General features: G+C 44.3%; 2 protein-coding genes across 2 annotated transcripts; both read left to right on the plus strand.

Annotated features, from left to right (window-relative positions):
- The first annotated feature begins 245 nt into the window (after positions 1 to 245).
- sdhaf1 (succinate dehydrogenase complex assembly factor 1) lies at positions 246 to 2,548 on the plus strand. Its single transcript, XM_036525293.1, has 2 exons — positions 246 to 994; positions 1,512 to 2,548. The coding sequence occupies exon 2, from the start codon at positions 1,711 to 1,713 to the stop codon at positions 1,957 to 1,959; it is 249 nt and encodes an 82-aa protein (XP_036381186.1). The 5' UTR covers positions 246 to 994; positions 1,512 to 1,710; the 3' UTR covers positions 1,960 to 2,548.
- A 404-nt stretch (positions 2,549 to 2,952) lies between these two features.
- On the plus strand, positions 2,953 to 13,309 carry LOC118774842 (cleft lip and palate transmembrane protein 1 homolog). Its single transcript, XM_036524386.1, has 14 exons — positions 2,953 to 3,099; positions 5,640 to 5,764; positions 6,077 to 6,200; positions 6,877 to 7,035; positions 7,334 to 7,451; positions 7,657 to 7,742; positions 8,152 to 8,272; positions 8,916 to 9,160; positions 9,581 to 9,674; positions 10,118 to 10,308; positions 10,681 to 10,776; positions 11,212 to 11,347; positions 11,505 to 11,672; positions 12,086 to 13,309. Exons 1-14 carry the CDS (start codon positions 2,968 to 2,970, stop codon positions 12,262 to 12,264), a joined length of 1,974 nt encoding a protein of 657 aa, XP_036380279.1. The 5' UTR covers positions 2,953 to 2,967; the 3' UTR covers positions 12,265 to 13,309.
- The last annotated feature ends 918 nt before the right edge of the window (positions 13,310 to 14,227 follow it).

Consider the following 14,227-nt stretch of genomic DNA (forward strand, 5'->3'; position numbering starts at 1 on the left):
TAGGCAAAGCCAATTTCATATTAGCTATCTGGGCTGCTTGTACAGGAGAGAATAATAGGACAGTCAAATAATCAGCAGAGAAGCTGAAGTCATCGAAGAATATATGTCATAATGATCTAAATTAGAGGTGCTCTCATGTTCTGGCAAAGAGTATGAATAATCAGAGATCATTTTTCCACAGTAGTCTGAAGGTTGTGGAAGTATAACACTGAATAAATCAAGTTTGTAAATGAAAACTTTATGGCATTTTTAAATTTGGGGAATGAATATAACAAATTAATTGAAATACATTCACATTGTAGAATTTGACTGTTAGAGGTGAAGCCTATTAGACAAGTCAATGCATATGAATTCATCTTCCAGTTGCAGGAGTTTCAGTGGAGCCATTATAATCATTCTTCAGAGGTTAGGCCAGAGAGCTAAAGTAATGAGATAATGAAAATGTTATCATGGGCAAATATATTCGTTGCATTATCTAAATATGGAGGTCATTGAGTGATCACAGGACTTGACATTTTTCACTGGCCTACAGAGCAAAAAGTAATTTGCCACAGCAACTGGTTTGACACAGGAGAAGACAGTTCCAATGACCTAGTTTGACTCTTGAAAAATGCATTGGATTTGTCGCATGAAAAGAGTTACACTAACTGTTCCAAAGGTTAAGAAGCAACATTTTTATTATTTTGGGAATGGGGTTCCACTTAGAAGTACGTTGGCCAATAAATATTCGAAGTAAAACTTCACGAACGGGATGGTTGCAGTCAGTCACGACGCTAGAGGGCACTCTTTCTCAAAACGCACCTCTTTAAGCAGGGACTCGGCGAGTTCTATAATAACAGCATAAGGTCACAAACGTCGGTATGGAACGATGTTGCCTTTGCTTTGGAATCTACGGTCATCGGTAAAATGAGAGAAACTTGAAACTTTCCTTGTGTGCATTCAGGGAAAGACCAAGAACAGCGAGACTCAGCTGGTGTGGTTATTGCAGAAACTGGTACGTCAGGTGAAAGCTGTTGCCATTCCTGCAGAAATAGCAAGGTAGCCAGTTAGCTTGCTAGCTAATTTGCTATATCTGTGAAACTGTAGCTTGACTAGTCTAATCTAGTTATCCTGAGCCATGTACTAAAATATTAGTAGCACGCAAGGAGGTGCGGAATATTTAGCAGCTACTGTCAAATTGGGTACTAGCTAACTAATGAATATAAACTTAACATCCCAGCAAGTTGTCATATCTAGTTGGTTAGGACATTTGAATTCAAGAATGCTTGGTTTAAAGATGGAATTATTATATACGTAGTATAGCATTGTACCATTCGTATCGATGTTTCAAGGAAGACATTGCGGCAGGTAACGTCTTTCGATTTTAAATCACCGATTAGCGATGGCTTCATATTGTCAGGACGACAGACACATTAAATATAAGCGCGACTTAACTGCCACCAGAACGCTGTATTCCTTATTCACGTGGTGTAAGGTTTTGAGAGGTGAGTAATCGTGTCTTTCCTTTTCAGGGAGAAGTGACAGATCCCGTCCACATGTCTTATGCAAACTGACACAGCCTGACTTCCACTCCTCACCCCGAACCTCTACATCTCAGTCTCTGCCCTTCACCTTGCTACCTCAGTCCGTGTCCTTTAACCCCTTTCTGTTTGCTGTCTCTCATATTTCTCTCGTCTCCCTTTCTCTTTCTGTCTCCTCTTCCTCCACGCTATGGTGCGCCACAGTAAATTGCAGAAACAAGTACTGTCTCTGTATCGGCAGTTCCTGCGCGCTGGGCAAGACAAGCCTGGTTTTCTGCCGCGCATTCGCGACGAGTTTCGTGTCAATGCTCGCATCCCGAAGACCGACGTCATGCATATCGAGTACCTCTACCGGCGCGGCCAAAGGCAACTCGACCAACTGAAAGACGTTAACACCAAGCAGCTGGGGGCCTTCCTGAAGCCCAAGGAGAAAAGCTGACCATTGCAACTCACCCTATTGTTGTTACCACTATTATGGTCAGTTGTTTTCAATGTATAGTACTCTTGTTCTTCAGTTGTAGCATATTCCAGGCGGTCAGAGATAATGAGGGCAAGGGTATGTACCCTCTATTACCTTGTTGTCAATGATAAAATGATAGGGGGTTTTAACAGGACATTGCCCTTGACCACTTACGCAGTCTCCCTTGTTTCCTTCATAGTGTGAAGGGTGATACCGCTTTAGCAATAGGTATTTGTCACAATGAAACACAAACCACTGCTCTACATACACGTGAAAAAGTTGAAATTGACTGACAAGTGTATTTTTCAGTGTTCATAAAATTCCTGCATTTTAATGTAAAACGCTGTGTTCAGGGTGCCTGGGGATATTCATTAGGGGCTGGTATTTGTTTTATGCAAAACATAATTTGAATTGAACACGAATGCAGTTTACAGTAAGGGGTGATGCTGCATATCTATATCCATGCTTTAATGGACCATGTTTATGGTACTGCCATCTGAAAAGAGGATTTAGAGTTTCCATTGAAGCTGTGGAGTACAGAGGTGACTTCACGGATAATAAAATTAAACCTGAGATAAATTACCCGCGTCTCTGTTTTGTTTGCTTAAGAATTTTGTTCTGTACATGCTCATGCTTATACTGTCATTTAATTCACGATGGTCTGTGAACTATGGATAATCAGGCTGTTGGTGAGTTTCCCCAGTACATGAACGTATTTCTAGTAAATTGTGATGTGCGCGATAATTTCCAAACCTAAAGTAAACTCACAGTTTCCCCTACCAAGATGGGTCCTGGGAGAGATTTCAGGTTGTAGCTGTGAGAGACGTCACGATGACTAGGAAGTTGTGGCTGCAACTGATGACGCTATGACGTATAAATTCTGAGCAGACTCACTGAACTGGTAATCATGTAGATGGTTCTTACATGTATACCTGCTGCTGCTATTAGTCTATCCATATATTATACGTATCAGTGAATTCGAGTAGTATGGCGTCCTACAACACTGCCGATGTCAGTTCTCGCAGCACTGCAATTACAAACGAGTGTGCGATAGAGACAGGCAAGATGGCGACACAGGAGACCGAAACGACTCAGCAGTCGGCTCAAAGTAATGGCGAGGTAAACGTTATTTTAACTAAATATGTTTATACAATATCTATAGATGACGAAAGGGTGGTTTACACCGTTCAAATACGAGGCTGTCAAATCACCGGCTCAATTCTTCTGTCAATCATTTCGCGAGCGATTGTCGAACGATCAGGGGCGAAACGACCCCTGGCTACTGCTCGATGCGGTGAAAAATAGCTATATCTGAATAATGCGTTTCCGAAATTAAGTATGTAGCTACACTTAGTATGCACCTTAATGTAATGGTATTGAAAAATGTCTGCTTTGATCAATCTCTGAACGTAATCGACTGGTTGGGTCAGAAAAGCAAGCTGTCTTACAAAGCGACACAAGCGCGTCAGTTAGCCGGCTTGCTAGGTCTACCTTGCATGCTCGGTAGTTCCACGCTGGTGATGTAAAAGGCACTGCTTTAATTATTGTGACTGTACTTTTAGCAGATAGTTGTTAGAACGCGTAAACAATTTAATTTACAGACGGCGGCTTTCACTGCTAGCTAGCTAAGAGTGTGTAGGAAGTATCAGCTAGTTAACACATCCAACACATGTCCAGTTTAGCTAGCATGCTTTCTTGTTGCTAATACCTGGCCGGGGTGTGTGGCTAGCCGGTTTGCTAGTTTTAGTTTTAGTTTTGGTTATTTGTTTGGTAGTCCCCGTTCGTTCCATAATAACAAGATGTCAAACTTAAGTTAGATCTACTATTCTCATGGTAGACGAATAATACTACTGCTGGCTACGACGAATAAGAAGAGTTGCCGATTAATTCAAATTTTACAAAAATACAAATTTTGTTGTCGTTAGGGAGACTCAGCGAGCTTGGTTGTTTGGATTGTTAACGAATTACTTGTATTCTGTAGATCTGTGGCGGTTAGAGCCAGCTCGCTAGCTGTGCATGTTAAGTTCAGATTCATTACATTACATTAAATTCATTTCCATTCTGTGTGACCACCCTGCCATATTGCATTGTTATCGAAATAAATAACATTGCCAGAGAGCTAGCCATGTTATCGCTCGCATACAAATATATTCTCGATGCAAATATTAGGACCGGCTTGTTTCTGACTCCCAGAGAAATAACCACAGCACCTAGGCTGCGTACAATGTTGGAGGTCAAACAAGCTTCATCTTAGTTGTCAGCAAAAATCCATGGAGTAAAACTTCGTTGTCTGGTATTGTGTGACTGGCACATAATTAACATTTCAAGAAAGACTCAAACGTTATTAGCAACACTACATAGAAGTTAATTATTAACATTTATCAACAATCAGCGAATGTAATTCGACTGAGAGGTTTACTATTTTTTCAGCAAACCTTAGTTTTCAGTCGGTGGTTTCAGCCAGAGCTGTTATGCAACGCACAGTTTGCAAGGAAATGTTTGGCAAGTACTGAAGAAATAGCTTCCAAAGGTCTTTAAGTGGGTGAAAATGTGTGGATATCAGGCCTTTGGTCTGGGTTTGGTTGAGGCAGACAAAACCAAAACAAGCTCTCTGTTGCACTGGTAAATGCTCACTTTGTTCTAGAGAGCACGTTGGCCACCTCTGGGCCAGATGTTCCCCTGTTAGTGGTGTGCACTGACCCACCACTATGGTGATCACACAGGCCACAGACCACACATTCCAAATGCTTAACCTCTCCACTAGCTTGTCCTACTTTTGGAAACCAAAGTGGACTTCCTGTTCCCACTGAAACAAAAACAATGAAAGTCACTGCCCAGTGTTTCTACTACAACCTTATTCAAACTGGAGGGATTTAAGGACTTGATTCAGCCCCACAAGCCGCCCACAAGCAAAAACCAGTAAACATTCATGTCCTGTGTAATATGAGAGGAGTTTATGTTATGAAGCCCTGTTGTTCGCGTCTTTTGTGACTTCATTCCACTAACATCACGTCAAATATTAACAGGTTGTGCCCAAGCTAAAGCTGATTACAACCACTGGCTATGCAGCCAAGCGATTTCCACTAAGGAGAGCTGGCAGTTGGATGTGTCTGCTGGATAATAGGCTCCTCAAGTGCTTTCCAGAGGAAAGCGCAGACCTGCCATGGCTAATCTATTCATTTGGTGGAAGCCAGTGTTTAATCACAAGCTGATGAATTGATGAAACGCTGCTGTGAAATGGCTTGTCGTGTGTACAGGACTTCTTAATTTGAATCTTTGATGTTTTTGTCTGGTGCATTTTCAGTTGCTCTGCTCTGAGCGGTCTGATCATACGCTGGACTGTATGTATGTCCACTGTGTGTGGTGTTGCTGACAAATAAGTGAGATTAATATACTTTTTCTGTTTATTTTTTATGATATGCTAATAGGACATTAGCATTAAAAGGCTTAATATCAAATATTCAGCTTCAGTGTTGTTATTGCTTTTATTTAAGTAGATTTCAAGGCACCGTGGCTACATATCCTGTTACCCTTTTTTGCTTTTTTCCTGTGAGTACATGCAAACTTGTAGACAGATCACGGTAAGGCACTCGTCCATTGGTTGCGATAGAGCAGCGGGAGCAGTGACTGAAGGTGCTTACCTGTTCCTGTCTGTGCAGGTGAGCAGCAATGGGGCCGCAGGTGGAGACCGGGCGGTGCAAACAGCTCCCACTGCGCAGCAGCAGCAGCCGCAGCAGCAGCAGCCGCCGAACGCCTGGCAGGTCATCAAAGGCGTTCTGTTCAGGTGGGTCTCAGCGAGCTCATTCATCATTCTTCACCGCGCCACTTTCTGACCCGTAGCGGTTGGTACAGGAATAGTCTGTGCTGTCCTTGCACCCAGAGGGCCAAAGTGAGCGCTCTTCTTCCCTCTTCCACCAGTGCCCCAGTTTTCCGGTTATGGGAACGATCTGATGAGACAGTTTCGTGCTGGGTCTTTTGAGGCTCATATTTCACCACATTGTTGGGGCACCACACTTTTCAACACATGGTGTCGGAACTGTCTGTTTCCGTCAAATGTTTCTTCATCTTAATGATTCCTCTGTCTCCCTCTCTGTAGGATCTTCATTATCTGGGCCATTAGCAGCTGGTTCCGTCGAGGCCCGTCAACCCCAGACCAGACCACCCCGACCGGTGCCCCACGGGTCCCCAGCAGAAACCTCTTCCCTAAGGACACCCTCATGGTACCACAGCTCCTCAGTCTGTCCACACTGCAGACCCAGTACCCTCCACTGCGCCCACAGCCTGCATTCCTCACCACACGGTCACAATCCACACCTCACACCACACTGAAAACCGGTTACATTGCCAGCCCCATCATTCTTTCACTCCCCCCTGTAATGCACACATCAACTTTAGGTGCACCAGGGAGTTAACGATTCATGTCACGTGTATGGCAAAATGCTTTAGCAACACAGAATTCTTTGTCATGGCAGTAAAGTGGCTTTGAATTTGAATTTGATATGCAAGAGTAAATGAAACATTATGTGAATTTTAAAAGTTCTAACTGCATCTAAGCAGAAACTTGCTCATTTTGTTGCCTTCAGTCAGAGCTTTTGATTTCTGCTTTTTGAGGTGGATATTTCAGCTTTTACAGGAAACAGTGCAGACACCCCTTAACCTGTTCAGAAAAGTGTTAGACTACATGCTACTCTTAAACGAACTACACCACACAGCCTCTTGCAGTTTTTATGCGTGCTTCATTTGAACAGAGTCCTATGCTTGTATTGACTGAGAAGTGACCCTTGGATTGACAGTTACACATTTGAAATGCACAAAGGTGTGCATAGATAGGGCCCATGACTTTTGGGGTTGCTTGTGGTACATGCAAGCTCTGATACAAGTGCTTTCTGCATCCAGGACCTGCACGTCTACATCTCCCAGAATGAGGTCTTCTCCAACTTCAACAACACTGAAGCCTTGTTCTGGTACCAGAGGGACCTGGTGTATGGAGACTGGACAACAGGAGACAAGGGAGATGGCTGTTACGAGCACTACCAAGAGCTGGACATCCCAGAGGTAGGATGGGAACAGGGGGAGGATTGGTGACTACAGAGCTATGGGGCTGGGGTGGCAATTTTGGGGCAATGAGCTGAGTTTATGGGTGCTGAATTTCATATTTTTCATCTACATGTCTTTCCCTCTGTTGTTTCTCTGTCTTCCACTCTCTCCTCCCTCTCTCTCTTGTTCTCCTCATTCTCCTCTGTCTCTTCTCTCCCTCTTTGTCGCTGTCTCCCTTGCGCTGTCTCTCTCTCTCTGTCCTCTCTTGGTGTCTCTCTCTTTCCTCTCCCTCTGTGTCTCTCGCTCCTTGTCTCAGGAGGTACAAAAGAATGGCTCTCTTTACATCCACCTCTACTTCACTAAGAGTGGGTTCCACCCTGACCCCAAACGCAAGAGCCAGTACCGTCGCCTGGCAACAGTGCACGCTTCTAGAAGTAAGTGTCCAGTCAAGGTAACCGAGGTTGTGCCAGTAATTGTACACATACACACACACACACACACACACACACAGACTTGCATGCATGCATGCACCATGCTGTGGCTGGATGAGGATGTGCATTAGATGTGACACATAGCACTGATATCTCAGAAACGCCGTAAAAGTTTCTCACTCTTCTCTTCTCTCTTGTTTTGTGTCAGTGCTGAACAAGTTTAAACGCAGGAGGTTTCTGAAGACCAAGAACCTGCTGACAGGGGAGACTGAGGCAGACCCTGAAATGATCAAGGTCCCTACTTTCCCTTTCTATGTACACATCACAGCGTGTTCGTAGGATTTGTTAAACGTTTTAACACAAGAGGAAACGCAATAATTTACTAAATGATCAGAGGGGGGAATAATCGTGAATATTACATATCTATGAAGCATAATATGTGAAATTACGCATCTTGAATTTTTCTGTTATCCATTTGTACAGATGGATATTGTACTGAGGCAGTTGATGTTTAGCGCTTTGCCAAAGGGTATATCAGTACCACCCCCATTTGGTTTACAAGTCTAGATCCTTAACTGGGTCTTGAGTTGTTAGGCCATAGTGCAAAGAGAAGAATAGTCTTAACTTTGACCTTTGACCTCCGAGTGTGAAAGATCTTGAAGTGTCCAGCGTGACCGTAGGCCATCTGTTTGTGTCCGAACAGCGCGCTGAGGACTTCGGCCCAGTAGAGGTCATCTCCCACTGGCACCCCAACCTCACCATCAACATGGTGGACGACCACACAGCCTGGGTGAAGGGAGCTGTGCCCCCACCCCTCGACCAATGTAAGTCCGACTGCCACCCCCTCACACTCAACCAACTCTTCTCTGCCAAGAGCCTGCATCATTTAAAGAACATCTCATGTAGGGGGAATCCACAGACTACCAAGTGCATTTCATTCAGGTTGAAAAACATTGCCATGGGTCTTGGACCCCTCAGCCTTGTGTAAATTTATCTTCTGTAAAGTATCTGCAAAACCACTCACTGTTATGCTTAGTATTATACTATCAGTCAACCTTGAAGGTGTAGCATGTGTGTCTGAATTCCTTCACTAGCTAGTTTAGGTTTAAATCTAAGATCCTGTCACCTGCTTGTATATTTCTGTGGGGTATTACTCTACTTTGTTAGTAGTTGTGCATTTCATCATCAAAAATCTCATGTAGCACCGATTTATTAAGGCACTGTGTGACGGTTTGACACCTCTTTAAACATTGTCCATTTTCTGTATGTGCTGTTCTTTGTGCAGTCTTATACAAGTATATTTATATAGTCTTACACAGTGGGATATTTACTGAGGCAATTGTGGGTTAAATACCTTGCCCAAGGGGGCAGCAGTAGTGCCCCAACGGGGAATCGAACCTTTCGGTTACGAGTCCTCCTCCATAACCACTGTGCTACACTGCCGCTACCCCTCTCTCCCCCTCGTAGACGTGAAATTCGACGCGGTGAGCGGGGACTACTACCCCATCGTGTACTTCAACGACTACTGGAACCTGCAGAAGGACTACTTCCCCATCAACGAGACGCTGCAGAAGCTGCCTCTGCGCCTGACCTACTGCCCGCTCTCTCTGTGGCGCTGGCAGCTGTACGCCGCTCAGAATGCGAAGTCCCCCTGGAACTTCCTGGGAGAGGACATGTACGAGCAGTCCGACGAGGACCAGGACTCCGTCAAGGTCAGCCGGCAAACGCAATGCGTCATGGGATGGTGTGCACGTCAGAGTTGGGGAATGAATTGAAATTTAATTTGTGAATTGAAGGGTTTTGAGTTAATGAATGGTAGCTCAGCTCATTTCAGAACGGAAGTGGAAGTGACACAGAACGGTGTTGGGCACCACCATTTTTTGTGCGAGGTACTGGATTGGTTTTGGTCTTCTAAATCTATTTGGTATAGATTTGTCTGAGTAGCCGCATGGTTGTAGTGAGGGTGAGTTTTAGCAGACAGAGCAGGAGCGCACTGCTGCCGCCAGTGAAGTCATTGGACAAAGTTCAGGGACCATAGTGTCTCCCTCCCCATGTCTAAGATCATATAAGAACAGTACCAGCCAGGTGGCTGTCCTGGTGACCGTCACTAAAGCAGGGTTTGTTCCCTGCAGGTGGCTCTGCTGGAGACAAACCCCTACCTGCTGGGCCTCACCATCGTGGTGTCCATCGTCCACAGCATCTTCGAGTTCCTGGCCTTCAAGAACGGTGGGTGTCTGGGCAGGGATGGCTAGCCATTTCAGGGAGAGAGGATCCCAGCTGATAAATACATCACTCACATTTACAGTAGTTTTGTAAAATATGAAAGAGATGCTGCAGTGTGCATTCGTATTGACCAGTGGACCCCAATTAATTGTGTCAAAATGTATTGTATACATTGTGTGTAGCAGCATTTACATTTACATTTTATATTTATTTATTTTATATAGCAGCAGGTGTTTAGTTAATAACTGGACAGTAAATTAACACTGGGCATGTTATTCACTGTACTGGTTGGTTACAGTGTGTGATAATGGTATTGACATGTACACAGGCAGGTTGGTACATATTTCTCTCAGCCTCTCAGTAATCTGCTGAGGCCGTCTTTCACCAGTGAAAGCATTGTGTTCTAAGCTCCTTCGTCTCCCTCCTCTCGCCCCTCTCGGTCGCAGACATCCAGTTCTGGAACAGCCGGCAGTCCCTGGAGGGCCTCTCGGTGCGCTCCGTCTTCTTCGGGGTGTTCCAGTCCCTGGTGGTGCTGCTCTACATCCTGGACAACGAGACCAACTTTGTGGTGCAGGTCAGCGTCTTCATCGGGCTGCTCATTGACTTCTGGAAGATCACCAAGGTCATGGACGTCAGGGTGAGTGAACATGCCCCCCCCCCCCAACCCCTCTTCCCTTACCCTGCATCACATAAGTCAGCCTCCTTTGTTTTCAGCATTGGCAGCCACGTATCAGTCTTTGTTACCTGAAGTAATCTTAATCTGTTTAAGAGTTAAACATCCAGAGAATGCTTATGTCAGAATTGCTTGTAACTGGTGTTTGCCTTTCCTTGAAGGGTATCAGTGGCAATTGCTATGTTTTGAAAAGTTAATCTTGTAAATATCTGCAATACCTCAATACGTTTTAATGAAACTGAGTGACGACGAAGTGGTGTTCTCCCTGTCTGTTCTCAGTTTTAAAGTGGACTGCATGTTATACCCTGTTAACCCTCTCACCTTGATTGTCCACAGCTTGACAGAGAAAACAGACTGGCTGGAATTATCCCACGTTTGACGTTCAAAGACAAGTCCACATATGTCGAGTCTTCCACCAAAATCTATGATGATGTAAGGGCATTTCTCCCGGAGTCTGTGAAGAGATTAATATGTCTGAATATTCTGTTATGCCATCATCTATGACTTGGCGAGAGCCACAAGCACATAGAACATAACACAGATGACTAAGGGCAGGTGTATGTGATTCCAACATGAAATCCAAGTATGAGAAGATTTATTGAGCTTTGATTTATTGAATGTATTCATGTTCACGCTGTTCATGGGCATTTCTCTTTAGTCACTTGGCAGATGCTCTTATCCAGAGGGGCTTATAAACCAGCGGTTCAGAAGAGCCAGTATTGTGGCCACATGATCAATAGCACATACAGAAAAATTCAGACCGCATTCAGTATGTGACACAGTTAAAAACTGTGAGTGAAATGGCTTGCTGTAACTCTGTTTTTGCTCTCTCCTTCTCTCCCTCCCTCTCTTTTCTTTGTGCTGCAGATGGCATTCAGATACCTGTCTTGGCTGCTGTTCCCCTTGTTTGGCTGCTATGCCGTCTACAGCTTGTTATACGTAGAGCACAAGGGCTGGTACTCCTGGGTTCTGAGCATGCTCTATGGCTTCTTGTTAACCTTCGGTGAGTCGTCCTTCCGAACCGGCTGTAGGACGCTGTGTGCTGCCAGCCACGCTTATGCATTTGTGCACCTCCAGTGCAAACGATGCACACGAGGCCATGCCTGCACAACTTGCTGTATCTGTCTTCATGACCTCCTGTCTATGCCCCGTCCCTCCAGGCTTCATCACCATGACGCCGCAGCTGTTCATCAACTACAAGATGAAGTCGGTGGCCCACCTCCCGTGGAGGATGCTCACCTACAAGGCGCTGAACACCTTCATCGACGACCTGTTCGCCTTCGTCATCAAGATGCCCATGATGTACAGAATAGGCTGCCTCAGAGACGGTAGGGCTGCGCGCCTGCCACGCTGTGCACCGCGCTGTGAAAGCATAGACGCTTTGTGCCAGTGTATGACTTTTGATCTGTGTGTGGGGGTTTTTTCTGTGGTTTGAACCCAATGATGTTGCCCAAAGATATGTGCAGTTCTAAACTCTTGTTAACTGGATGTTCATGGGGAAATGCAGTTTATGCTGGCATCACTTCCATGGGGTTTTAACCCCAACAGTGAGTCAGAAGTCACAACTCTTAACTTCTGTAATAAATAAATAACTTACAACAGTAAGACTGAAGAGATGCCTGACAGCAGACAGAATAAACCACCCATAGACACGTAGCGGTCAGTCATGGTCAAGTCTTGGTCAAGTAGAGGAATTCCATGTGAATGTGTTATAAATGTCTCTCTCCCCCCCGATCCACAGATGTAGTGTTCTTCATCTACCTATACCAGCGCTGGATCTACAGAGTGGATCCCAACCGCATGAATGAGTTTGGCACCAGTGGAGTGGACCATACCAAGGACAGCTCACAAGAGGGGATGACAGGCAATGAGGCCCCAGCCATCACAGATAAGCCAGAGGGGGAGAAGAAAAACGATTAATGACTGCTCAAATCCCCTTCCACACACAGAACGACGGCATTCTGACTTCTGAGGCAGAATTCATGTCTTGTTGCCAGGGAAGGCAGCAGGAGTCAATGTATTCTGTAATGGACACTTTACTCTAATTCAGTTCGGTTTTCTATTTTATTTTATATATATATATTTTGGTGGGATCTGCAACAGATCATGTAACACAGATTACCATTTTTTTTCTTTTCCCTCTTTTTCTGCTGTTCAAGTGAAGTAAGCTGTGATGTACGGGGTTATCTTCTAACCGGGTGGATTCTGGAGGGTGGGGTTTGTGTTGTGGGAGAGGGGAAAGAGGCATGGTACTGGTACATTTTTGCCGTATTTCAAAAGTACAGAAAAAAGAAGCCAAGTGCAAATCACTTCTGTCTGAATTCCTTGGGATTTTCATTCCATTTGTGAGCACCAGGTCGGGGCTCTCGGTGTAGCTGGAGAGGGCAGTGTGGAACTGGTAAGCACAGTGCCATGGAAGTGTGTCTTTTGTCTGCTGAGCAGAGCCAAAATGGCTGACGCTGTTCAACCAACGCCTGCATTGGCCTTTGAAATGTGGAATAGAATCGATTATGTTTCAAACTGAATTCAAAACCAGCCTTGTAGGTATATGATATAATTGATGTTGATAAGGAGGACTGATCTTTTCTTTCCCAGTGATTTATTTTTTCTTTGAATGTACTAAATCTGTGCAGAATCTCAGCTCATATTAATATTATGATGATGTCAAACTGTTTAGCAATAGCTGATGTGCAAAAAAAAAAAGTATTTTTGCCCTGGACTGCTAATATTTAATTCAACTACCATGTGCACTCCAATTATGTCCTACAGGACCATCTTGTCAACAGCACAGTGAAGTCCCAGCATTTGGTGTGTATGACAGTAATACCTGCACACATTTTATTTTTAATTTTGTAGTTTCTGCCGCCGTTCCTTTGAAGACAGACATCAGAAATTTAAGGGATTTATTTTGGTTGAAGTAAATTGTGACCAGTTTGAAATGAAATGTTCATGTTTATATAAAGAAAAGCGCTTTGAAGTTTTATTATTGTGTACAAATGTCTATAAATTAATCTATGAAGTAAGCTTAACAAAGAAGAAAACGCTACATTGGGCTCTTATTTTATCTGATGGTGAAGGGCAGAGAAAGAGGTGTCCATAATTGCCACCAGACTTTGTTTTGGGTCACAAATCACACGCTTACTAGCATGTTGCCTTTTGACCAGGGACCCTCAACAGAGCAGCATTCTGGTGCTGTCTGCTCCAGTATAGGTGTCTCTGTCTTCTTGGTCATGAAGACATGGCTGTGACCACCTAGGTAGGGATTTAAACCCCGAGTTTTAGATCAGCAGGACTATAAATAGGCGCTCTGTTTCTGGTGGTCCTGCTGTGTAAACCTGCGGTTTAAACCACTGTTTTCCTTTTTACTTTCCTTGAACCTCATGTTTTCCTTTTGCTTCTTCAAATAAGCAACACCTGTCTCCCCAGGTCACCCAAAGGCAGGCTGACTGTGTACCCAGACCTCTGAGCTGAAAACCAGGATCAGTTCTGCCCTCCAGGCCCGGAGTGGCCTGCCTGTTAATATTACTGTAATCGGTGTTGGCTGGTGTTACATTTTTATACGGCATGAGTTCTGGAGATCCACAGTCCAGAGGTTTCAAGAAATGTGTCTCGACTGCTTGCATGAGTGTTGTATGGGCCTACAAACATGGACAAACTGCTCAAAGGCTTAATTTTCTGGAAAGCACAAAGATTTGGCTTCTCAAAATTGAATCATTTCATGTTTTCAGTTCAAATACTGAAGTCCTTGTTTAATTGTTAATGCAAGCATATAATCATTTATGCAGAGAGGGTTTGTCTTATTTCTAGGGTGACCATACATCCTCTTTTTGCCGGACATGTCCTCTTTTTGGGATGCATTTTTTAGGTATACCCTATATTTGAC

This window comes from Megalops cyprinoides, chromosome 3, assembly GCF_013368585.1.
Source record: "Megalops cyprinoides isolate fMegCyp1 chromosome 3, fMegCyp1.pri, whole genome shotgun sequence".
Lineage (NCBI taxonomy): Eukaryota > Metazoa > Chordata > Actinopteri > Elopiformes > Megalopidae > Megalops > Megalops cyprinoides.

Coding starts and splice junctions, on each gene's coding strand:
- sdhaf1 (XM_036525293.1), top strand. CDS start 1,711: ATGGTGCGCCACAGTAAATTGCAGAAACAAGTACTGTCTCTGTATCGG.
- LOC118774842 (XM_036524386.1), top strand. CDS start 2,968: ATGGCGTCCTACAACACTGCCGATGTCAGTTCTCGCAGCACTGCAATT. Junction 6,201..6,876: donor TCCCTAAGGACACCCTCATG/GTACCACAGCTC, acceptor TTCTGCATCCAG/GACCTGCACGTCTACATCTC. Junction 9,161..9,580: donor AGGACCAGGACTCCGTCAAG/GTCAGCCGGCAA, acceptor TGTTCCCTGCAG/GTGGCTCTGCTGGAGACAAA.